General features: G+C 46.3%; 1 protein-coding gene across 4 annotated transcripts in view; it reads left to right on the forward strand.

Moving 5' to 3' along the window:
* Positions 1 to 23,468, forward strand: part of PRKCSH (protein kinase C substrate 80K-H) — a 35,111-nt gene that overhangs the window by 7,027 nt on the left and 4,616 nt on the right. For 3 of the 4 annotated variants that reach the window (XM_035140835.2, XM_035140834.2, XM_060269005.1), the window contains exons 6-17: positions 206 to 323; positions 595 to 724; positions 1,775 to 1,859; positions 2,326 to 2,404; positions 4,720 to 4,806; positions 5,515 to 5,676; positions 7,153 to 7,249; positions 14,262 to 14,331; positions 19,138 to 19,227; positions 20,817 to 20,891; positions 22,022 to 22,121; positions 23,317 to 23,457. In XM_035140835.2, the coding sequence (XP_034996726.1) occupies positions 206 to 323; positions 595 to 724; positions 1,775 to 1,859; positions 2,326 to 2,404; positions 4,720 to 4,806; positions 5,515 to 5,676; positions 7,153 to 7,249; positions 14,262 to 14,331; positions 19,138 to 19,227; positions 20,817 to 20,891; positions 22,022 to 22,121; positions 23,317 to 23,448 (1,225 nt within the window). In that variant the 3' untranslated portion in view covers positions 23,449 to 23,457. The remainder of the gene's footprint in view (positions 1 to 205; positions 324 to 594; positions 725 to 1,774; positions 1,860 to 2,325; positions 2,405 to 4,719; positions 4,807 to 5,514; positions 5,677 to 7,152; positions 7,250 to 14,261; positions 14,332 to 19,137; positions 19,228 to 20,816; positions 20,892 to 22,021; positions 22,122 to 23,316; positions 23,458 to 23,468) is intronic. The other variant, XM_035140836.2, reaches the window with a different exon arrangement.

Genomic DNA, 23,468 nt, shown 5'->3' on the forward strand with positions numbered 1-23,468 from the left:
CACAGCCCAAGTTGGTCATCATTGACATTGCCTGGGTTGTAGCTTGCTGCTGTGCTGCCATTTCCTGCCATATACTCCGTGCCTGAAAAAAGCTTGCTCCCCACCTCTTCTAGATTAGGGTCTCTCTTGCTGCACTGGCTGGTGCTGTGGGTGGAAGGTGTCTTTGGGGCTCAGCTCCAGCTGTCTCTTTCCTTCCCCTGTGCAGAGAAATGGGCCGAAAGGAGCGGGAGGCACTAAAGCAGATGGCTGAAGTGGCCAGAGAAGGCTTCGAAATCAAGCAGGCCCTGATGAAGGAAGCAAGTAAGAGGAAGGAAGAGAAACAGGTGAGGATGCTGGCCTAGGAAGTGGAAACACTGTGCTGACAATACAGGCAAAGAGTGCCCATTGCCACAAGTGCTCGTGAGCCCGGGCATCGTTCCTCTCACAGGAGCATTTTGGAGTCACTTGAAGAAGCCAAACTATGGCTCTTTTCAGGTAGGCATTAGAAGTGAGCTCTAGTGGGTGGGGGAGCCAAGGAGATTCTGTGCACATCTTGGGCTTGGACTGTTGAGAGGACCTCTTCTCTCTCCTCCCCACCCCCCCAAACACGTATAGATAAAGCTCACTGAGCTACAGGAGAGCAAGAAGTCGGTGGAGGAGCAAGTGGAGACTCTGAGGTCGCTAAAAGAAGCTGCCGAGAAGCCTGAAAAAGAAGCCAAGGATATCCATCAGAAAGCCTGGGAAGGTGAGTGCACTTCTACCATACGAGGGGATTTCATGGCACTGAAAGCCTCTGTGTCACCCAATAGCCTCGTTTTTAAAGCAGGAGAACTTGTGGCCCTCCAGATGTTGTTGAATTACAGCTTCCAGAATCCCTGATCCTTGGCCATGCTGCTTGAGATGGATGGGAGTTGGGAGTCCCTTAGCAAACGGGTGGACACAGATTCCCCAGCCCTACCTTAATAGGTGGTTAGACAATTTTATGTTGGGTGGGTTTTCAGCAGCTATAAGCTCTGAACCAGAGCCTCTGTGTTCAGATACATAGTGTCTAATACCCTCATGTCCAGGAATGGCTTCCTGGAAGTATCTGCCTTGCCGCTGATGGGGAGATGGGGTGCTAGAGTTGCAGCCGGATGTGCCTTTGTCTGTGCTGCTCGCATTCTTAGTTCCAAGCCCAGCTTTTGCAGGGGCTCGGGGTGTTTGCCACGTTAACAGTTCAGCATGGTAAAAGCAGCACAATGAAATGGTTGGGTGAAATACTCAGTGCTGCATCCAGAAACGGATTGAAATTATCCTGCACCTCCTTAACGCCGGCAATTAAAAACAGACCAATATCAAGCTGTTGCAAGACTTCTGGAAGATGTTTGGCAGGCCTTCAGGAAGAGGGAGCTGCACAGTTCTCGGGTAGTCATCAAGCCACTTAAATTGTTTTTCATCTTTGTACGTTGCCATGTGTTGAGAATGAATTTGAAATGAAAAATAAGCAGAATATACGTTGGGCATGACTATTCCTTTTTTCTGTTAGGGCATGGATAGGATGTGTTTTCTTGGCGGTTCTCAAAGACTGTATTTAGCAGGGAAATAAGTCTGCAGGGTTCTAGCTTTTAATACATGTGTGTCCACCTTATTGTTTCTTTGGAATGCGGGCTTTGGGGGCAGGATTTGAGGTGCACAGAAATCCTAAAGCTGTTCTCCTAGTTATAGAGAGAATATGACTTTAGAAGTTATGCAGGGAAGTTATTTTGGTTTTTTTGAATAAATGAATGGAACTTGTTATTTGCCCTCTTTGCAACAGAACAGAAAGCGGCTGAAAGAGCAGTGCGGGATCAAGCCAAAGCAGAAGAAGCCTTTCAGGAGCTGGATGATGATGGAGATGGAGTGTGAGTCTGAAATTATTCCCCCTTTCAGTAGCTTGTTCACAGACACTCTGATCTGTGGTCAAAGGCATGTGGCAGGACAGATGTTGATCCAGCTGCTGATCCCTTTGTGTCCCGACGTCAAATTCTCGCACTTCACTATTCCTGTATTTATTTGGAGTAGAGGAGCACTTATTGCTACCATCTCAAGGGCCATGTTGGGCTCAGGAAGCATTAATTGTCTGTAAGATGTTTCAAACTGGTGAGAGGGCACAAACCCAATCCCAAGATACCCTGTTAATTAAAAGCATCCCTAAGTGATCCTTTAAGTCTTCTAGCAATAATGAGGGCTAAAAACGTGCTCTTTCCCCTAAAATGAAAGCTAGGAACCTGGGAGTGCACATGCCACAGGGACTGCTATATCAGTTTTTGTGTATGCAGAGTTGTGAAAGGCATGGCTAGTACCCTAATTGCCCTCCTGTGCCTTCAGGATATCTGTTGCTGAGCTCCAGACGCACCCTGAGCTAGATGCAGATGGCGATGGGATCCTTTCAGAATCGGAAGCCCAGGTATGGTGGGGAATGTGCACTTGTAAAGGGGGGCTTTTCTTCTCATGCAAGCAAAAACAGCTGTTCATGGTTATCCTTCATTCTTTCTGGTAGGCCTTCTGCTTTCATGCACTTCCTGTGCTTTGCGGTTCTTTCCCCTCTCCCACCAAAAGCTAGGTTAAGATGAGACCACTTGACACTTGGAGTAGGGCTGGAGTCTGGGAGCAGACAAAGTTGTAGATCAAACCAGAGTGTCCAAATACTGCCAGGCTATGAACCCCCCCAACCCCCGGGTATTGGTTCAAAGTCACTTGCTGGGGTGGGGGAAGATTTCAATAGGCATTCTACCGAAGACACACTGCTTTATTTTACCGTTTTCCAGCCATTCCCAATATGTCCTATGTGTGCTCAATAGCTCACTTCCTTTGTCAGATTTTTCTTGGATCTTTTCTTAACAGTACTGGCCCAAGACCTCCGGGTATAGGGCAGTATATAAATTCAATAAATAATAATACTTGAACCTTTATTGCAGTGGTGTCTATCCAAAGTCTTACTTTTTGACTTCTGTTTCTCTCTTCTTGTACAGTGGTACCTCGGGTTACAGACGCTTCAGGTTACGCGTTTTCAGGTTACGGACCGCGGGAAACCCGGAAGTACCGGAAAGGGTTACTTCCAGGTTTCCCACATGCGCAGAAGCCCCAAATTGTGTTGCGCGCAGACGCAGCGCTGCAGGTTACAAACGCTGCGGGTTGCGGACGTGCCTCCGTCACGGATTACGCCCACAACCCGAGGTTCCACTGTACACTGTAAAGTGCAATCTTCATTTTCCTTCCACCTTTTTAGCCCCAGTGACGAGAGGTGCACACTTTTAAGCGAAAGCTAGAATCCTTTGTAAAAAGATATCCCATAAGTGCCTTAGAAGCTCCATTTTCTCTCCCTCCTGACATGAAAACTCAGTTGCTTTACAGTGCAATGCTACAAGGGGGTCTTCTGTGCCATTTTGGCTGGGGGGGGGGGATGACTAAGTCTGCTAGAGAAGAAGGGAGTTTCCTAGTTATGCAGCAATCACTAAGCACTTGCCCCTTTCCAATATATCACTTTTCCTCAGCCCTGCCAGACCAGTTTTCACATATCTCAACCTTTTGGAATATTTATAGTACTTGCAAAAGGAGAAAAGTACTAATCACAAATCCATGTGTATTTATCCCATTTGCCGAATTAGAAGCTTGAAGTTGTAGAATCCTGTCTTCCCATTGCTATCAGATTCGGACAGTTTACATGTAGGTTTCAAACAGATTCAAATTTAAAGTGCATCAAGAAAAACAAATCTAAGGCATGTATGTTTAAGGAAATTAGCCCATGGGATAAAATCTTTCTATTTGAACTTTAGTCTTTTTCTTTTTTACTAGTGTGTGATTTATTTATTTGCGCGAAGGTGTCCACAAGGTGGCAGTAACACTGAACCTGCTCTACTTCGAGAGTGTGCTTTTTAGGCTCTTCTTGCTGGCTGCTGAACTATTATTTTACATCATTTCTTCATCCCAAGGGAGCTCATCAAGGCTATGGAAGAGACTGTGGAAATCCTCCCAATCTGTGTTCTTAGTTCTGTAGAGCTGCATGGTTGAGAGCATCACAAATGAGGTTCTTCCCCCAAAAGTGATTGGCAGAGAGAAGGGTACCTCTTCACACAATTCATAGTTAACTTAGGGAACTCACTGTTTCATTGGTTTAGATCAGGAGTGAGCAGATCTCCGGCTTGCAGAATCTTGTTTCGTTGTCATTTTTACCAAAATCCCGTAAGCCCCCAGCTGAAGCCAGGTGCAAAAGACATACACTTAAACAAATTCCTGGGCTCAGAATTTTTGTTCTTTCATACTAAAGTTGAATGGTGCGTACAGTCTTTTCATACTCACTTTTGGTTATTCTAAGCTTTCTTAATTTCAGCAGCATTATTTAGGGCAGAGCGGCGGGGTATGTGTATGTCATTTTGTTGCTGGGACTCAGAAATCCTTGCCCATCTACTGCAAATCACCCAGCAATCTACCAGTACTGTGGATGCAAATACAGCTTCTGCCCACCCCTTGTTTAAGGGGTGTCACTTGCTGAAAGAGCAGGGTCTGTTTTTTTTTAAAATGTTTCTTAGAAAAAATGATCTTGCACCGTCTGGCTTGCTTGAAAGAAATGCTACCCTCTTGCCTTTTCAAAATCTATCACCATTGTGTGGAGCAGGAGGGTGACTACTTGACTGATAAAGTGCATTGCTAATTAATTTGAACTATGGGTTAGCCCTGGGACATATGCAGCTGTGTATAAATACAGTTTTCCTGTTCTTTCAGACTTTACTGGACAATTCCTTGCAGGCGGATGTGGCCAGATTCCAGGACACTGTGTGGGCCGCGATCAAGGAGAAGTACAGACCAGAGGTCAGTGTGCCAACCTTGTCTTTCTCTACCACAGATCCAAGTACAGTAGTTTGAATGACCTTTTCTGGGGAATTGATATCTGAAACAGTTTTTTTCCATGCTTGGCTTGATGCCATTGCTGTACTTCTTAAATGTATTTTAATCTTTGTTGGAAGCCGCCCAGAGTGGCTGGGAAGACCCAGCCAGATGGGCAGGGTACAAATAATAAAATTATTATATTATTATTACATCAACTCTTAATTTTGTACATTACTTTTCCGGACTAGTCAATATGTTCTGAAAAAATTCTGTGGTGGTTTCACATTTATTATGTATTCAATTTATATGCCACCCATCCTTCCTGAAGGAGCCTAGGTTACACAGTATAAATTATGCCGTATTGGTATATTATATGCGGCTTTGAATTCTTAGTTGGTTAGAAAGGCATGACATGAATGGTAAGCATAAGTAGACTGGCGCATTTGGCAGAACTGTTTGGGCTGCAGAATTAGAAGCATCTTGGCAGGCATTAATCATGGCTCCATCTGCAGCTACTGGAGACGTGGATCTTTCATGGAAAGGCAGGCCATTTTGCTCTGGGAGTTTCTGAGTGACATCCATGGGATCCACTCTCCCTTGCTCCTCAAGAATTTCAAAAAAAAAAAAGGTTGCTAACTAAGGGTAGCAGTGAGTTACAAGATGGGCTAACCCCAACTTTTCCCACTCCAGAGCTTGGTTGATGCACAACCCCCACCAAAAGGCCCATCAGATGAAGAGCCAGGTACTCAGCCCGATGCCCACGTGGACCCGTTACCTCCTGATGAGGATTATGACGAGGAGGAGGATGAAGATGAAGAACCTGAGGAAGACGGCATTGATGAGGAGGTGAAGGTACTAAACTGAGTTTCAGGAGTCTACAACTGAAATACAGTATACAGGGATATTCTCCTCCCCTGACCCCCTCTCCTAACTTAAATTTTGCATTCAAGATCACACACACCATAGGAAAATATATTCAGATGTGTTTTTATTTTTAGCACACTTTATTCTGAACACAATATTTGCATGTATGTTTCACTTGAGAGGAGCTGCTCATGGAGCAAGGTGTTGAGGGAGTGGCGTTGAGTAAAGAATTTTGACGCAAAGAGCAGTGTTCGGAACTCCCATTGTTCCAGGCACATTTTGAGACAGGGGATTTCATTAGCGTGAGCAGTTTCTGAGCTCTGGGCGCAGTACTGCTAAGATTTCGGATTAAAACTGCAGTGTTGGAAGGAAAGGAGGACCTTTTTCTGCCTCCCCACTTCCAGCTACTCTCTGAAGACTGGAGAAGATACCCTCTTAAGAATATTAAGGGGTGGGTCAGCAGGGGATGGACTATACCAGGCACGTCCAACAGGTAGATTGTGATCTACCAGTAGATCACTGGATGTCTGTGGTAGATCACTGCTAGATCATTGGCACCCCTAAAAAAAGCTCACCCAAAATTTTCCTCCTCCCTAAAAAAAAGCTGAACTATGACCTGAAGCCCTAAACAAAAATGGGCCTCCCTCCCTCCTAAAAGAAGCTCAACAAGTTTGACCTAAACCCCAAAAAACAGGGCTTCCCTTCCTTAAAAAAACTCAACAGCTTTGACCTGAACCCCCCAAAAGGGGGTAGATCACTCCCAGTTTTTAACTCTGTGAGTAGATCAGAGTCTCTTGGGAGGTGGCCACCCCTGGACTATACCATGTGGGAAATGAACATAATATTTTAGCTGCAGTTTGTTCATTTTCAGCTTTGCATTCTTGTTATAAGAAAAGCGTGGCTAGACATTCCATTGTTGTGCCCATAACAAGGTTTAAGGTGCCATTTAGCCCAGGTTTAAGGTGCCATTTAGCTCCTGGCTTTCATATCTCAGTTTCTAACACTGCTATAGAGGGTGAGTGGAAAAGTAGCCATGCTGCTAGCAGGGGCTCGTCCCCTCCAGAGCTTTTTGCTGATCTTGGGATAGGGTGGAATATTCAAGCCTGACAAATTGCTATGCCTGGTGTAATAAGAATGGCAAGTTGCTAATTCTACAGTTTCACACATGCTGTTGCTTAACATTAGGAAGCACATGAGAGTTCAACGCGGGTCCTCTGTTTGTCTCGCTCCCTCTGAGCCCCTCTTATCCTCCAAAGCAGAGATGGAGAACCTTCCTCAGCCTTAGGGCTGCATTCCCTTCTGGGCGCATTTCAGTCACACAAAATCATTCAGGGTGTGAAGCATGGCCAGTCCCTGCTTGTCAGTTTCTCCCAGGCTCCTCTTCCCCTCTAGTTTATGGTCTATGCGGGCTGCTTTTTGAACTGAAAGTGACGATGGGCACCTGCTGCCTCAATGTCTTCGCAGGCCCCTTCCCCCAAGCCATCGTCAGATGTCAAGGCGTCAGAAGATGAACTGGAGAAGATGCCCCCTTATGATGAAGCCACACAAGCTCTCATTGAAGGTAAGCTATTCTTTAGAGAGCATCCTTTCAAATGCAGGAAACACCATGATTGTCTTTAGTACGTGCAGGCCTGTCTGTGAACTTTGCTGTGTAGAAAATGGAGAGCTATTTTCCGAAAGGGGTCAAGTCCAAGTGGAGTCATCTAGCAATGGTACAAAAGAAAGTTACTGCTTTCTTGCTTGCTTTCTGTTCAAATAAATGCCATAAAGAGGCTTATGAGCTTCAAGCAAGATCGATGTTCTACCGGGTCAGAAAACAAAAGCCATTTGCTCCAAGAGGAGGTGAGCTGCAGCTTTTAACACATGGCTGAAAAGCGGAGCTGCCTTGTTTTGAGAAAGTTCTGGGGAAAAATCAGAGCTGTTCAATATTTCTTTTTATCATGCAAGGAAGGTAATTGATCCAGTTGACCTTGTCCCATGAACACTTGATGCTGATAACTGGTCATGTCCTGATTGCTTAGAGCATTCTTCCCACACAGTAGTCAGTGAGGCAAGCAGGAGTTTATAGGTAGCTGCTCGCTTTAACAAGTATCTGAACATGAGAAGGAGAGGTGTGAAGTCAAGATGGGGCAACAAGCTCCTCTTAGAACGTGAGAGCCCTGCTGGATCAGTCTAGCATCCTGTTCCTGCAGTGGCCAACCAGATGCCCATGAGAAAACCTGCATGCAGGACCAGAGCACAAGAGCAACTCTCCGCACTTGCAATACCAAGCACCTGGTATTCAGAAGAATACTCTCTCCAACAGTGGAAGCGGCGTATAGCCATCATGGCTTTTAGCCACTGATAGCCTTATTTCTCTACATTGGGGGTGAGATGAGTGGTTTAATCCTGTCATGGAACCATCTAGTGCCTCGTGGGTGAGAAATGGGCACCATACAAACTTTCTGCATGGCACCAAAGAAAGGGAGAGGGACAGACCCAGATGTGAACATGTAGTTATGTGTTTCGTTTGCTGTACTCAAGAATTTCCACAGCGCACCCTTTTGGCTACTCTCCATGCTGTATATTCAGTGTGTATTGATTTTTCAAAAAAAAAAAGTCTGTATTTGAACGTTGGAGTAGAATCTTTTTAAATTGTTGCATCGCTTGACCATTTTTGCTCTGTTGGGAAAAGTTGAGTCACGTCGATGGAAAGGGCAAAGACACTTTAGCATCACCTTGAGTCTAAATATAGCACGGGGCAGCGGGGGGAGGAGGATGTTTGTGTTTAGTGTTCCAGTAAGTTCTTTCCAGATAGATGCCATGTAGCCACACCTCCAGTTTCTACTCCTGAATTCATGTGGCTTTCCAAGCCTTTGGTACCCCAGTGAGGTGATCTAACTTCTTCAGCAGCGGTGCGATGACCTCCGGCCCTCCAAGGCCTCTTTATCTGGCCCTTAGGATTCTCTGCAGGCCACTCCTCCTCCCAAGGCCCCTCTTCTCTGCCTAAACAGAATGTGACCTTGTACTGTTCAGAATACCTCTTGCCTGCTTGGATGGAGAGATGGAGATTCCCCCCCCCCCAAAAAAAAAGAACCCACAAGGTTGTTCAGGTGGCTCTGGCTGAAAAAGGTTCACCAACCTGCACTTCAGCATCATATTTTACTTTAATGTGAAGCTCTCTTTTCCAAGTGACCCAGGTGTGCTTGGTCTTTTGGAAGATTGAGTTTACCCAAAGCTATGCAGTGGCACCTTTTTCAATAAGCCTGGGAAGGTGGAGCTTTGTTTTTTTGTTTTTTGTACTGTTGCTGAAATGTAGGCTGGGGCTTAAAGGAACAGCAGACCAAGTTGACCCAGGGTGCTTGAGAGATTCTTCCAAGTCCGCCCAGTTTCCAAGCAGGATCTGTCGATGCTGTAGAATGGAGCTTGTCAAAATGTACCAGACGTAGCCAAAAGCTGTTTTTATAGCTGTAATGAAATGAACTGGGCAGCCAAAGGCATGTCTGCACTTTGTGTTCTGGGAACGTGCGCCATCCGAATAGATCACCGCCATTAGCATTGCTAAGCAGGCACCATTTCTCAGATATCTAATGTCCATGAAGCAAAAGGCAATCAATAGGCCGGACTTGCTATTTGAAGCGGCTCGTGTGGGCTAAAGGGGGGGGGGGCGCTCTGTTTGTGGTTTTCTCCTTGCAGCAGTGGAGAGCCATCAGAACGCACAGTATGGGTATGGGATTATGACATGTTTGTTTGCCTAACTTCTGATTTGCCTTTCCTCCCCTTTGCATTAGTTATAGGTACTGAAACGATTCCATCCTGCTTTTCAGTAATTCCAGCTAGTTGGGGAGTGGACAGTGACATATACCTGAGATGTATGGGCAGTTTTCAGTTGATAGCCACTAGGTGGTAGTGGTGGTGCATCCCAGATTCCCATTATTTTGTATAAATTCTTCCAGAGAGGTGTGCTAAATTTGTTGTTGTTGTTTTAGTTAATTTTAATTAAATTTGTATAGCGCCCCTCCTTTGAAGATCACAGGGCAGTTCACAACAAAAATACAAAACGAGAACGCATTTTTCTCCTTATCCTCCCAACCCTTGTAAGGAGCTACTCGGGGTTGAAACTCTGGGGCAACTTTTACAGATATATGGGCATATTTTATTCTAAACTGAAAGATTAAAAAAAATGTTGGTGCAATCGAGGGGAGATCTTAGCCATGAGATGGGATTCCAGAGCCAGCAAGCTTTTCCCCCAGTAGAGGAAGAGTAGCTTTTTGAACAGAAGGGAGTCACTGATGCATGGTGCAGTCCAGGCATATAAACAGCAACAGTTTGGGTTGCTCTTTTCTTCTCCCTCTTTTGTTTAATAGACAAAAGCAATTTTCTGGTGGATGCACATTGGTATTATTGGAGAGAAGTGGATTGAATAGCTCTGCTCTTGAGAGGCTGGATTAAGAAAAAGGAGTGAGACCGTTTGAAAGCCTTGATCTGGATAAGCAATCCTAGTTTCTGATTAAAAACCTGCTGAAAACAAAAATTAAAGTCCACAGCCTAGGAATTGACTGGCTGTTTCAAATCCGTATGTGTTATTGACCACCTATTCTCTGCTCCCACCACAGTTTAATGGACCTTGTAGCAATGTTGCAGTGACTGTAAGAAGCTGCAGCTGGCAGAATTCAACTAGCTCTAGATCATAGGTAGCCAATACAGTGCTTTCCAGATGTTGGACTACAACTCCCATCAGGCCTAGAAGTGTCAGCTCTGTAACTTGCCCAGCAACATCTGGAGGGCACCATGTTGGCCACCCCTGGCGCAGGCATTCTCTCCAGCTCTAGCAACCCAGTGTCTCCTGTTCCCTGGACGCCGCTCCTCTGGCTCTCCCATTTTCTTCCTGCGCAATCTCAGTCCTAATACCCCCTTGGTTTTTCCTTTCAACTCCATGTCTCTCCACCACTTACCATTGTTCCCCCAGGTTCCTGTCTTTTATTTTGTCTCACTTCCTGTAGCTGCTCTGTCTCTTGACCAGCCTGCTTGGTATTCTTTTTCCTCTTCCCTTCTTCCCCTCCGTCCCGTCATACAGGCCTCCCTGGACATGAGATACTATAGAGTTGTTCTCTCAGTGCCTTTTCTCCCCAGCCCTTTTCCTCAGCTCATTGTCATACGCTCTGGGGTGGCTTCTTGGTTCTTGGCATGACAAGCTCCAATTCCAGACAAACAAATAGCTTGGGAGAGCATGCTGAATCCCCTGAGCAACTGGGCATTCTTCTTTTTTCACCACACCAGCTCAGTCAGTCAGTGGTGAAGACTTCACAGCCGCAAATGAGATACTGTAAAAAAAAAAACAATTAAAAATTGCAGGAGACTCTGAGTAGTTTGTTCCACTGCCAAACTACTCGTGAGTGAGCATGTCCTTTCCTAATGATTAGGACCCCTTCTCCCTGATGAAACTGCTCCTTGTGTTAAGATCTGTCTTGCAGGACCTTTTCTAGGTCTCCCATCAGAGGTGAGGAAGCAGGCATCTTCCCTCCCCCCCCAAAAAAATTTTTTTTATAGATTGGATTGTGGTTCTTTTTTCCTCTGTTCTTTGCTGGGTTATGCTGTTGGTGTGCATTGTTGATATCCATTGTTGCTGCTACCGGTATTTATCACTAAGGTGCTGTATAGTGATTAAAATATAAGCTAGTATGCACCTGCAGGCTCTCAGATAGGCACAATAGATAAAAAGAAATGTGCACTGGATTTTTAAAAATAGTTTTGGATTTTTATTTTGTTATGAACCATCCCAAGAATCATGTCGATTGAAATGCTGGGTAGAAAATCTTAATAATTATAATACCTTGGTTTACAACCATAATCCGTTCCGCGGGTCCGTTTGTAAACCAAAATAGGTTGTAACCCAGGGCGCGCTTTCACAAATGGTGCCTCCAAAAAAGAAAATTGTTCGTAAACAAAAAATGGGGGGTTGTAATAATTTTTAAAAAAGGTGGCAAACCGGGACACACACTTCTGGGTTTGACATGTTTGTAATCCAAAACGTATGCAAACCAAGGCACCACTATAATAATAATAATATAAAGAAAATTCCTGGGTAGCAAGGTCACTACAAATTCTTGTGCTCCATGGCTTCATTCCTCTCTGCAGAGGGCAGATATGAGTGGCATCTCCTGCACTGCTCTTAAGCTGTGTCCCGGAAGGCCAGTGGTTAGCTCGTGGTCTGCAGTAAGAAGGAAATGGCCCTTTTAGGTAGCTATTAATAGACTGAATTTGAGCCACAGATCCATCATTTCTTGCGTTCTCCCCTTCCTTTGGACAGGGCCCAGTGTTGAAGTCAGTCGCTTTTTCGCCATTTATTGCTGCTGCTGTTGAATTTCCAGAGCATCTCCCATTTCATATATGTGAAAGGCTTCTCTGTGCTGGTTACTTGCAAGCCAACTAGATTCCCTAGGCGAAGAGCTAATGTCCTTGCAAGGGGAAAGCCATGCAGTGCAGCTGGTAGAAATCTGGGCCTCACTGGTGCAGTTCAGATCTCTTAAGTCCTGCTCTCAGTCTGGGTTCTCCTATAAAATGGAATGAATACTAGCCAACTTGGTATTAATTTGATACCAAGCAATCACTTACCTGGCCAATTTCCAGTCACCCACAATAAGATGTATAGACAAGCAGACAAATATAGAAGTACTGTAGTCTCTTTCTTTACAATCACTCGTGTATTTGATAGAAGTAACATCAACTCATAAGTCAACACCTGTCTCGGGCATCACATAACTAGTTAGCGTGCCAGAGTCTCGTTCGTTATTGGAATTAACCAGACAAATCTCTCCACCAACTAAGAGCAGCCATGCACCAGCACCCGCAGAATCGAGAAAGAACTATCGATCTGTCAATCCTTTCTGTGTCTGGGCCAGGCAAGCTTTCCCATGTGCATGGCCATTCTTAGTTGGATGGAGCGATTTGTCTGGTTAATTCAGATAACAAACGAGACTTTGGCATGCTAACTAGTTATGCAACCCCCGAGCCAGGTGTTGACTTACGAATTGATGCTACTTCTATCAAATATGTGTGTGATTGTAAAGAAAAAGACTTACTTCTATATTTGTCTGCTTGTCTATGCTCCTTATTGTGGAGCATTTGTCCTTGGCGATATATTTTACTGTGCCTTTGCATTGTGCTATTCTGTTACCCTCCTCTGCATTGTCTGTTCAATTTCTAGTCATGGCACAGTTAACTGGGCCCTCTAATCTGGGTTCATACTTACCAGTATTCAATAGCCGCTCAGTAAAGCACAGCTAGTGATGAAAGGCCTTAAACTCAAGATTGTAGCTGAAATGCATCTTAATTGGTTTATTGGTGCACAGTGCTTCATGTAAGCCGTATTATCTTCATACGGAAGATAATATTTTCCAGAAGGAAAGAAAATAACCCTGAAACAGTACAACATGGCAATTTAGAATACATTATAGATTGCAAATTGTATAGGAATAGCATTATCCATCAGAGTTCTATTTACCCTCCTTCTGATTTCCCCCAAATCATCTAGTTGTTGAACAGAATTTCTGATCTCCCCAAGCATGTTGGCATTCTGATATAAAGGTCATAGTTAGCCATCCAAAGCTATGGGCCAGGATCCTGTGGCCTTCAGCTGAGCACATGAGGTAGAGTTTGGATAGAGAGATTCCTTGGAACACCTTTTATATTGATCAGTAGCCGGGTCAGGAGGATGGGTCAGTTTCATGACATACTTAGGGGAACCAATATAAGAGAGAAAGCATGGATTACCATGTGGGGGAAAGTTTTAAAAGGCAAATGGCATCCTATTTATGCTGATAGTATGACCTCGTATTTCATCTAACTGTCATGCAAGATGCCAGGGACTCATATGTCTGCCACTGAGAATCAGCTGAACAGCTCCCAGCAGCTTGCACATGAGTGGCCCAGAGTTGAATCTTTCCATTCTCTTCATCCACTTTTGTCCATCATGGCTGCTGTACAGTTTGCTGAAGCTTGCTGTAGTGGGTTGTTTACAGGCCTTGTAGGGTCCTAATTTACACCTTGCAGAATTGCTATGGGGTTAAAAAGGTAAACGTAAAGGACCCCTCACAGTTAAGTCCAGTCGCGAACGACTCTGGGGTTGTGGCGCTCATCTCGCTTTACAGGCCAAGGGAGCTGGCGTTTGTCCGCTCCGCAGACACTTTTTCCTGGTCAAGTGGCCAGGATGACTAAGCCTCTTCTGGCGCAACGGAACACCGAAACCAGAGCAGCGCACGGAAACAGCATTTACCTTCCCGCCGGAGCAGTACCTGTTTATCTACCTACTTGCACTTTTTGGAGTGCTTTCGAATTGCTAGGTTGGCAGGAGCTGGGACAGAGCAACAGGAGCTCACCCCGTCGCGGGGATTCAAACCGCCGACCTTCTGATCAACAAGCCCAAGAGGCTCCGTGGTTTAGACCACAGCAACACCCACGTCCCTGTGGGGTTAGATTGGTTTAATTAAGCAGGGCTGTTTTAATTAAGAAGCGAACTCTGCAGAAAAGTTGGCGGGAGTTACGTTTTTTCATTCAATTTTGCAGCCAGGCTTACTTTCCTGTATGTCTTCCAGCTGCCCAGAAGGCCCGAGAGCAGTTTGAAGAGGTAGAGAAGTCCCTGAAAGAAATGGAGGAGTCTATCAGGTATGGCTTTGGGCTGGCAGCCGCAGCCCCTCAAGGGTGGGGTGGGCTTCCCTCTGGAGGAGGGGCAGGGCGGAGAGGAACAGAATCCATGTCACTTGCAAGGGTAAGTTAAGCCCTTAGATCAGAGTTAGGGGGACCAGGTCTTGCTGGCAGAGCCAAGCTTGACAGGCTGGGAAGGCCTCTCACCTTTCAGTCACAGTGACATGTTTTTGCCCCCCATCCCGTTTGAAATCAAGCCATGTGTGCAAAGGCATAACCTGGGTGGAGCATGGAGCAAGGGCTTCACTATACATAACGCTTTACAAGGACTGTTTGACATCAAACACCCTCCCCTTTTTTTTTTAGTTCAGCTTTGTCCTTACCTGCCTCATGCCTGATGTCATATATGTGATGTCAGGCGTAGGGTATGGGGAGATGGCTTGGCCAAAAGAGCCTGGCATGCCAAATGGGGAGGATTGATGGGCCTAATTAAGCTCTGAAGGCTGGAGGTTCCCTCACCCCTGCCTTGGATGAATTCTCCTCGAGGTCTGCAATATTTCTTTCTGCTTGACACTGACCCTTCCCCGTTGGCTTCCAGCAATGGCAATTTGTACCCCTTAGCCAGCTCTGTTTGTATGATTTCCCCAGACACCTAATGGTTTGGATGGGTTCAGTAGGCAAAGTTCTTTTTTGGGGGGGGGGTGATGACAGGGAGATCCTTTCTTCTGGACCATTTTCATTGTCATGGATCTTCTCTATATGGCTCCTCCTCCTCCTTCTCTATCTCCTCCACCTCGCTACCCACCCTTTAAAGAAGAATGTGTGCCATTCTCCCCCCCCACCCTTTAGTTAGGGGATCTCAGCAAGCTGGTGTTTGAGGACCCATGTGCTAAAAGCGAGGGGGGGGGTGTCCATAGGAATTCTGTTGAGAACCACAAGGGTGATTTTTAAAGCGTTAAAAGGGCTGGTTTTTAAAATCCTATCCTATGCCTGGTCTTTCCTGCTGCTTCTTACTTTGTTGATGCATCCTTAGCTAGGATGTTAGGAGAGGTTACTGTTCATTATTTTACTGTGAAGATAAGAGTGCTTTGTACAGTTTCGCTTTAGGGTTTTGGGCATTGCTTTGATGCCACTTGCCATTTAAATCGCATCTCCCCTCCTTTTCCCGGTCCCAGGTGGGGGAGGGGGAGAAGTATAGAAGCCAAAAATAAACTTCAAGCTGTCTCCTATTGATTGCATACATAATTATTGCCGTAATCACGCCACTCCTGGGTTCTTAGGCTGGGAGGGCTGATGCAGGGAGCAGATGGGAGACCTCAGCATGCTTAGCTTGGCTGACCTTGGTGACAGACACTTCATTTAGCTATTGGGGGAGGATATATTTGCTGGTTTCTGCCGCCTTCTCAGTGGAAGGGGATGTACAGTGGCAGAGGCACTAAACGGACCCTGTGGCTTGGTGATTTCTGGCCGCATCTTCAGAGTCTCTTCGCATACCCATTGTGGCATGGTGGCATTTTTTGACATGCTCTGTTACTTGACTCCCAGTCTGATAAGTATTATCAGCTGTTCCATCCTTTCTCCACTTCATCTTCGCAATGGCTATAGTCACTTGCAAGTGGTTAGAATGTGATACAGCACATTGTTCAAGTCAACCAGCCAGTTCTTTCCAGCCAAAGGTTTTTGCTCAATTTCCATGCTCTGTCCCTGAGACCGTTTACCCTGTTGCTTCTGACAAATCTTCCCCTAGCTTGCTTGGAAGTGCAGCAGGAGCTTCTCTGTCCGAGAGGAGTGTGCTAAAATAAATCTTATTCCGCAAACTAGCTATGAAGGGCTTGTCTGAATGAACCTCTTGTTACATCTGTTACTCTTGCCTATAAACATGTTGTTGTTTTTAAAGGAATCAGAATAAATTATACAGATTAAATCTATGAAAATGTAATTTATTCCGGGCATAGTATTGCAGCTTCCTGTGCACTGACTTTAACATCTTCTTAAGTGGAGAGTCTACAGATTTATTTCCCCCTCCCCCCCAATCAAGGGCAGTCCCTGCAAGGAGAGGCTGTGAGCTGCCCATGGGGTGCCCTAGTCTGACCAAGACCTCTGAACAAGCTCAGGGACAATGCAGTAGCTTCTCATTTATTTATTTATTTGCTCAGATTTATATGCTGTTTAATCATAGAAGAATATGAAAGCGGTACGCATCAGGGAATACAATACATCAAATACTTAAAATATAGGCATCAGTGAGTAATAAACTGCTAAGATATATCAGGGAAAGCCTGATGTTTAGTGTGTTACTGTTGCTGCTTTCCCAATATCAATATTCCTTGATGGGTAGGTCTAGGATAGTGTTGGTGAACCTGGTCCAGGTGTGGGGTTCCAACTTCCATAGCTCTAGCCAGAGTTAGGGATGATGGGAGTTGTAGTCCAGAAACATCTGGCGGGTGCCCAGGTTCCTCACCCCTGACTTGCAGAGACTTTATGCCTCTGGAGCAACTTTCGGTCCAGAACTTTGAAAGGCATAGAAGTTGCAAGCCTTGACAGCAGGCTCTGATTCCCAGAGAGTGTGTGCAGGCAGAGCAATTAAGCTGCTTCTGTTGTGAGCTAGAGTCCTTAGAAAGTACAAAATTATGGCCACTCAGACCTAGGGGTTTTTTTTTCTGAGTTTGTAAGTGTGTGCCATGCCTGCAGCACTTCGGCTGGCAGGAAGAGGCTTGCATGACCAACAGTTTGCCCAAGCAACCTCCCCCAAACCCCCGTCTCCGCAGATAGGCAGCAAGCATGTCCAAGGAGCTATGGGCTAGTAGAGCCCTTCTTTCCAATATGCTGGTTTCCTCTGCTCAGGAAAGGGTGTGTTTTGCGGGGGCAGGGGGGACATAGAGGAACATTTAGTCATACGAGCCACCCCCCCCACCCCCCCAGCCATCTGAAGTGATACAGCCAAAACACATGTTTATCCCCTCAGGGAGAGCTAGGCCTAAAACAGCAGGTGCAAAACAAGAGCTTTAATTGAAGTCCCTCTTCAGAATTAGCTCCACATGGGGCATTTCCCACCCAGCCGTAACTCTGCTGCGCTTGCAGTGCAAACTGCCCCTCCCCACCCCAGGGAGATCTCTGGCTTGTCCCATTAGGAAGGCTTTTAAGGGGGGTAGGGGTTGGAGAAAATGTGTCAGCTAAGTAAGCAGCTAATGGAAGTCTGGAGTCACAGCTGGGACCTGTTTTTGTTGGTGTCATCTTTCCATGCTCTCTTTTTTTAAGTAATGAAAGGCATCTTTCCTTTCTAAAGGAAGGAGGGTGTTTCACGGTCCCTTTCATTTAGGGCTACTACCTGCCCTCCCCTCAAAAGTTTCAGCATGGCCGAACATACTTGCTCACCTCTATCCTTAAGAGTCTCACAGCCGTGAGTTGCTGCTACCCCACTTTTCCCAGGTTGCAGACAGGGCTTAAGGCTCTGGGGGGAAGTCTGGGTTAGGACCCATGTGCCCACCTTGGCATGTCCTGCCACAACAGACCGAGGGAGGGAGGAGAGGACAGGAGAACAGGAAGAACGACAAGGGTGGGGTTGAGAAGGAGAGGGTTTTCCTTCTTCCTAAAAGCTACGTTGATCAAACCAGGGCAAAGTGGCTGCTAAGGCAGGTCCTTTATTAAACAAAGAGCTTTGCATCTCTCTGTGCTCATGGGAGAGAGAGAGCCGTAATTAGGAGTAGCCTTGGTGACAGGGTGGTAACCATTGGTGACAGCCTCCCCAACCAGTCCCTTTGCTGCTCCGTGGGGTCCCCTGGGAGGACAGGCAGATAAGGGCAAGGAACAAAGACAGCCACTTAGCAAAGAGCTTGGGCAAAGGCCATTGACCCCTGACACAGGCTGGACTTGCCTTCTACCAGCAGGAGAGGGCGGAGGAAACTTGACTCCTGGTGGTCAGTGAAGCAAAAGGGACATGCTGCCAGGAGGAGCTATAACTCAAGAGCGGGTAACACGGCCCTCTGCCTCTTCGCTGCAGAATCCCGAAAGCTCTTGCCCACCAGGGGAGGCCATGCTTCACTTAGATTGACCATTGAGCTGGCTCAGCAATATGGCGGCGTTAGTTCCTCTTCTTTTAAAAAATTCATTTTTCATAAAAATGAGACCGTTTGTGAGAAGCATGAAATGTTTTTGCCATCTTTGTCTCACGCCAGTCTCCTGCTGGCCTTTCTGGGATAACGTGTGTTCCGAGATGAGGTTTCACCTCCACAGAATGCATGTATCCCGCAAAACCTTTCCTTGATTGCAACAGCTTCTTGCTCTTTGTCCTTATCAACTGCACAGCCTCCCACCCCTGGAAATACCCCTTAATGTTAGGAGCCTGCTGTCTAGAGAAAGTCACTAAGAGGCTGCCAGGAGGTCCGCCTGCTCGTTTTAAATTTCTATCCATGCTTCTTGTCGCTTATGTGCAACTCGGAGCAGCCTTCAAATTTTTCAAATCACAATATCCCATGTGATAAAATGTTCCGTTAAAAATACAATAAACACTTATTTCCTTCTCTTCTGGTCTTGGAGCTAAAAGCCACATTTTTCCCCCTCTTACGCTTTCTCTGTATTTTGCTGTATATGTGAAATAGTAGGAATTTAAATGTATGGAGACAGATTTAGTGGTCAGAAACTCTCAGCCTTTGTTTGACTGGATTACTTCTGCCTTCTGAGCAAAGCGTCCCTCCTGTATCTCTGTTAAAATTGACCCAGGAATATTCCAGTAACCCTAGCCCCATTCTTATTCCATCAAATGTCCTGTTAGCCCACGTGCAGTTCTTTTCTTTTTAACAATGTTGCCTTCTTCCTTCCCTCACCCAGGAGCCTGGAGAAAGAGATCTCCTTTGATTTTGGACCTCATGGTGAATTTTCTTACCTCTACGGCCAGTGCTATGAACTCACCACCAATGAGTAGGTACCTGTGTCTCTTGCTTGACTATTTTGTTTCCTCTGGGAGGGAGTGGCTCTCTTCTCTCTGCTCAGCCCTATGATATCTGGAGTGCTCTCTTTGAACTGTATGTCTTACAAGCTGTCACTCCAGAGGTGCCAAGATGTAGGTGGGTGGCCTGCTGCCCACCCGCCAGGGTGAGCCTGTGAAGCGGCAGGAGATGGAGATCTGGCCAAAAAGGTTCTTCGCTCCTGTTCTTGACTATAAGGCGAGCATTATTAATGGGAAGGAAGCTGGATTTTTACTCCCCCAAACTGTAGCTTGGTAGTATGCCATAGCCCAGGCACCCCCAAACTTCGGCCCTCCAGATGTTTTGGACTACAGTTCCCATCTTCCCCGACCACTGGTCCTGTTAGCTAGGGATCATGGGAGTTGTAGGCCAAAACATCTGGAGGGCCGCAGTTTGGGGATGCCTGGCATAGCCCTCTAGAGCAGGGGTCCCCAGACTTACCCGGCTTTGGGCGGCGGGCCGGAGGGCAGGGGAGGGCACACGCAGTGGGCCGGAGGGCGGGGGAGTGCGTGCCCGTGCGCATGCACACACTTACTGGCGTGGTGGCACGCTTCCAGGTCGGAAAAATCGTCGGAAATCGTTTGTGCGCATGCGTATGGGCCTCCCCCGACCCGGAAGTGCACCGGAAATGACCTCTTCTGGGTCGGGAGAGGCCCATACGCATGCGCAGAAACTATTTTTGGCGCTTTTTTTCGATATGGAAGTGCGCCGCCGCGCTGCGCGCCGTAAGAGCAGGCAGCGGGCGGCGGGGGTCGTCGCGGGCCGGATTGGGAGGCCAATTGGGCCGCATCTGGCCCACGGGCCGTAGTCTAGGGACCCCTGCTCTAGAGCAAGGTGGCTAGCTTTTGGAAGCTTGCTGGGGCAGCTCAGGGTGAGAAGAAAAGCACCCCCTTCAAAATTGAAGATGGAGCCAGGCACTCAAAATTTAGGCAGCTAAGGCTCCCTCAGAATTCATTCTTTACTAGTTCTTGGGGAAGTGAGGTTCTCCACTCAGTCAGCAGAAGAGAGGTGCTATTCTTTGATCTAGATAGACAGTCGTACCTTGGAAGTTGAATGGAATCCGTTCCGGAAGTTCGTTCAGCTTCCAAAACGTTTGAAGACCAAAGCACGGCTTCTGATTGGCTTATAATCTGCCTACAAGGAAAAATACTGAGCATCCAGAATAGAAGTCTTTGACACAGAGAGAGAAAGAGACACAGACTTCTATTCTGGGTGCTCAGTATTTTTCCTTGTAAGCAGATCATTTTTAAAAGGTTGCACATAGTTGTGTTCTGCGTGTTTTCATGGGAAGCTCACCTCGTACATTCTTAAATCTGGTGTTGATAGCAAAATAATCTTGGAAGCAAGGGATAGATCAGGGGCCTAATCTTCTTCCTGCCATGCTTTCCCATTCCATCTAACCCCGAGCAGAATCCTTTCCAAATATATTTTGCCTTGGGTGCCATCGTTTTAGGAGCCAGGTCTAATGGTCTAATTATTGGCACTTCAAAACATATGGCCCAGGGATCTCATGTATTTCTCTTATGTTCTTTCCCTCCTCAGATATATTTATCGCCTCTGTCCCTTCAGCAGAGTGTCTCAGAAACCCAAACATGGTGGCTCGGAGACCAGCCTTGGGTAAGAGACAACAGTGCTCCAGGATTTGACATGTTTCATAACAGTCTGAGGTCACTAGCCTCCCAAGCTAAGCAGGGAGATTTCGCGGTGTTTTAGTGGCTAAGCAGAGGCTGAGCTACAGATCAGGAAGTGCATAGTTTGAACTTTGGCTTTGCTCTTCAACATGCTAGGAGGCATTATGCCAGCCAAATTCTTAGCCTTAGGACGCCTTGTAACAATCCTCATCTTGGGGGTGATGATACTGACCTACCTTACAGGTCTGTAAGGATTAGGATTACAACTATGATTATGTACATTGGGCACTTTGGATAAACACACACCTCTTTGTCCTGGCTTTTAACACTTGAGATGCATATTTTTAGGAGCCACCTTATTATACCTGAAGGAGCGTCTCCACCCCCATCGTTCTGCCCGGACACTGAGGTCCAGCACTGAGGGCCTTCTGGCGGTTCCCTCGCTGCGAGAAGCCAAGTTACAGGGAACCAGGCAGAGGGCCTTCTCGGTAGTGGCTCCCGCCCTGTGGAACGCCCTCCCACCAGATGTCAAAGAGAAAAACAACTACCAGACTTTTAGAGGACATCTGAAGGCAGCCCTGTTTAGGGAAGCTTTTAATATTTAATAAATTATTGTATTTTAATATTTCTGTTGGAAGCCGCCTAGAGTGGCTGGGGAGGCCTGGCCAGATGGGCGGGGTATAAATAATAAATTATTATTATTATTGTAACTGTAAGTTGTTTTTACGTTGTGACCCGCCCTGAGACCTTAGGATGGAGGGCAGGTAATATATAAGGAATAAAATAATAATCACTACTATCAGTATGAATAATAAAACCCTGCCCCTTAGCCTCAGTCAGTGTAAGAATACCTACCCAATTAGAAACGGGGAAGAAAACTTTATGTGTGTGGTGTGCAGTTTTTAAAATACCTTTGCTGCATATTTTAACTTCCTGGAAATGGCCAGCTGCGCTGATAGGACCTCACTTGGTGGCTATATCCTTGGCCCCGAGACCAGCCAACCCTGGAGCAGATTCATCCTGTGGAGAAGTGGCTCCATCTGGTTCTAAATGTTCCCTGAGTTTATGATTAGCAGGGGCTTCTTGGGGTGTTCTGAGTTGTTGCTTCCTTTCCAGCACGTGGGGCTCCTGGAGCGGTCCAGATGATAACAAATTTGGTGTCATGAAGTATGAACACGGGACAGGCTGCTGGCAAGGCCCCAACCGATCCACCACAGTAAGTGATTCACGTAGTCCCGAGAGACCAGCAAGCTTGGTCGGGTGACCAGCAAGATACAGCTGCCTTTTCAAGGCCCAGCAGCAGCATGAAGTGGCCTGTCACCCAGCTGACAGTATGCCTCCCTGTCTGCAGGCTGGGAGAAGCAGTTTGGTTTCCAGCACACCCGAGTTCTGGCTCAAAAAATCACAAACCTTTATTTTCTACTCCCAAGTGTGCCCATTAATGTGGACTCCCTGATCCCAGTTAGTGAAGGAAACCTGCTTGAGAGTGGGAAGAGGGCAGTTCAGCAGAAGAGTTGCACTTTTTAAGAAGTAAGTAGGAAGTAGAGTTGGCTACCTGTAGGAACATCTGAAAGATTGGGGCTGGGCTGCCAGTTTTAGCAGACCAGCTTGAGGGGATGGGGCAGTGGCCGTGGTTGTTATTCATTCATTCATTCATTCCTTGCCTCAGTGATGTCCTAGGATTTCCCTTAGTACTTTTAAAATTTTTATTAGAGTTTATAAATACAAAACTTAATCTCAAATATCTTTTTTGCTCAACATTAAGATAAAAACATGACAAAAGAGAGATAGATAAGGAAAAAAGATAGGAAAGAACCTTCAAGAGAAAATAGAAAAGTTCAGAGATTAAAGAACTTCTGATTCTTCATCTGTCCGCTATATATAAACAACAATCACTTCATCCACTCCAACATAATATTAAGATTTCCCTTGGGAAAATTTGATGGATGAGGGATGTTTGTGCGAGTTTAGGATCAGGCTGATCTGCCATGCTTGGATCAGAGTAGGAATTATCCCATGCCACACGTAACAGGCCCGTGAATTGCGGTGGCAGTGATTTGTCTCACCTGGCAGAAACTTGAGTTGGCTATCGTGGTTGGCTGACACTGTTGCTAGTATGTTGTAAAGCTGGTGTGGGGAACCTTTGGCCCTCCAGGTGTTGCTGAACTACAACTCATCCATGTCTGAAAGCATGGCCAATAACCAGGGATGATGGGAGTTGTAGTTCAGCAGCATTCCCCAAGGAGTGACCAAAGAGGTTCCCCATGCCTGTTGCAAAGAAATGACAGTGGGTAAGGGAGGGTTTATTCCACAGTCAACGGTAAGAGTGATGGGCTCCTGCACAACAGCTGCAGTCCTAAGCCACAGACTCCATAGTGGGTAGCCAATGCCCTGTTTTCTCTCCTACCAAGGTGAAACTTACATGTGGCAAGGAGACAGTGGTCACATCGACGACAGAGCCCAGCCGCTGCGAGTACTTGATGGAGTTTATCACCCCAGCGGCCTGCCATGAGCCAAAAGACCTCGGCCACGATGAACTCTGAGGCTGGCAGGTGAGTTCCTT

This window comes from Zootoca vivipara, chromosome 16 (assembly GCF_963506605.1).
Source record: "Zootoca vivipara chromosome 16, rZooViv1.1, whole genome shotgun sequence".
Taxonomy (NCBI): Eukaryota; Metazoa; Chordata; class Lepidosauria; order Squamata; family Lacertidae; genus Zootoca; species Zootoca vivipara.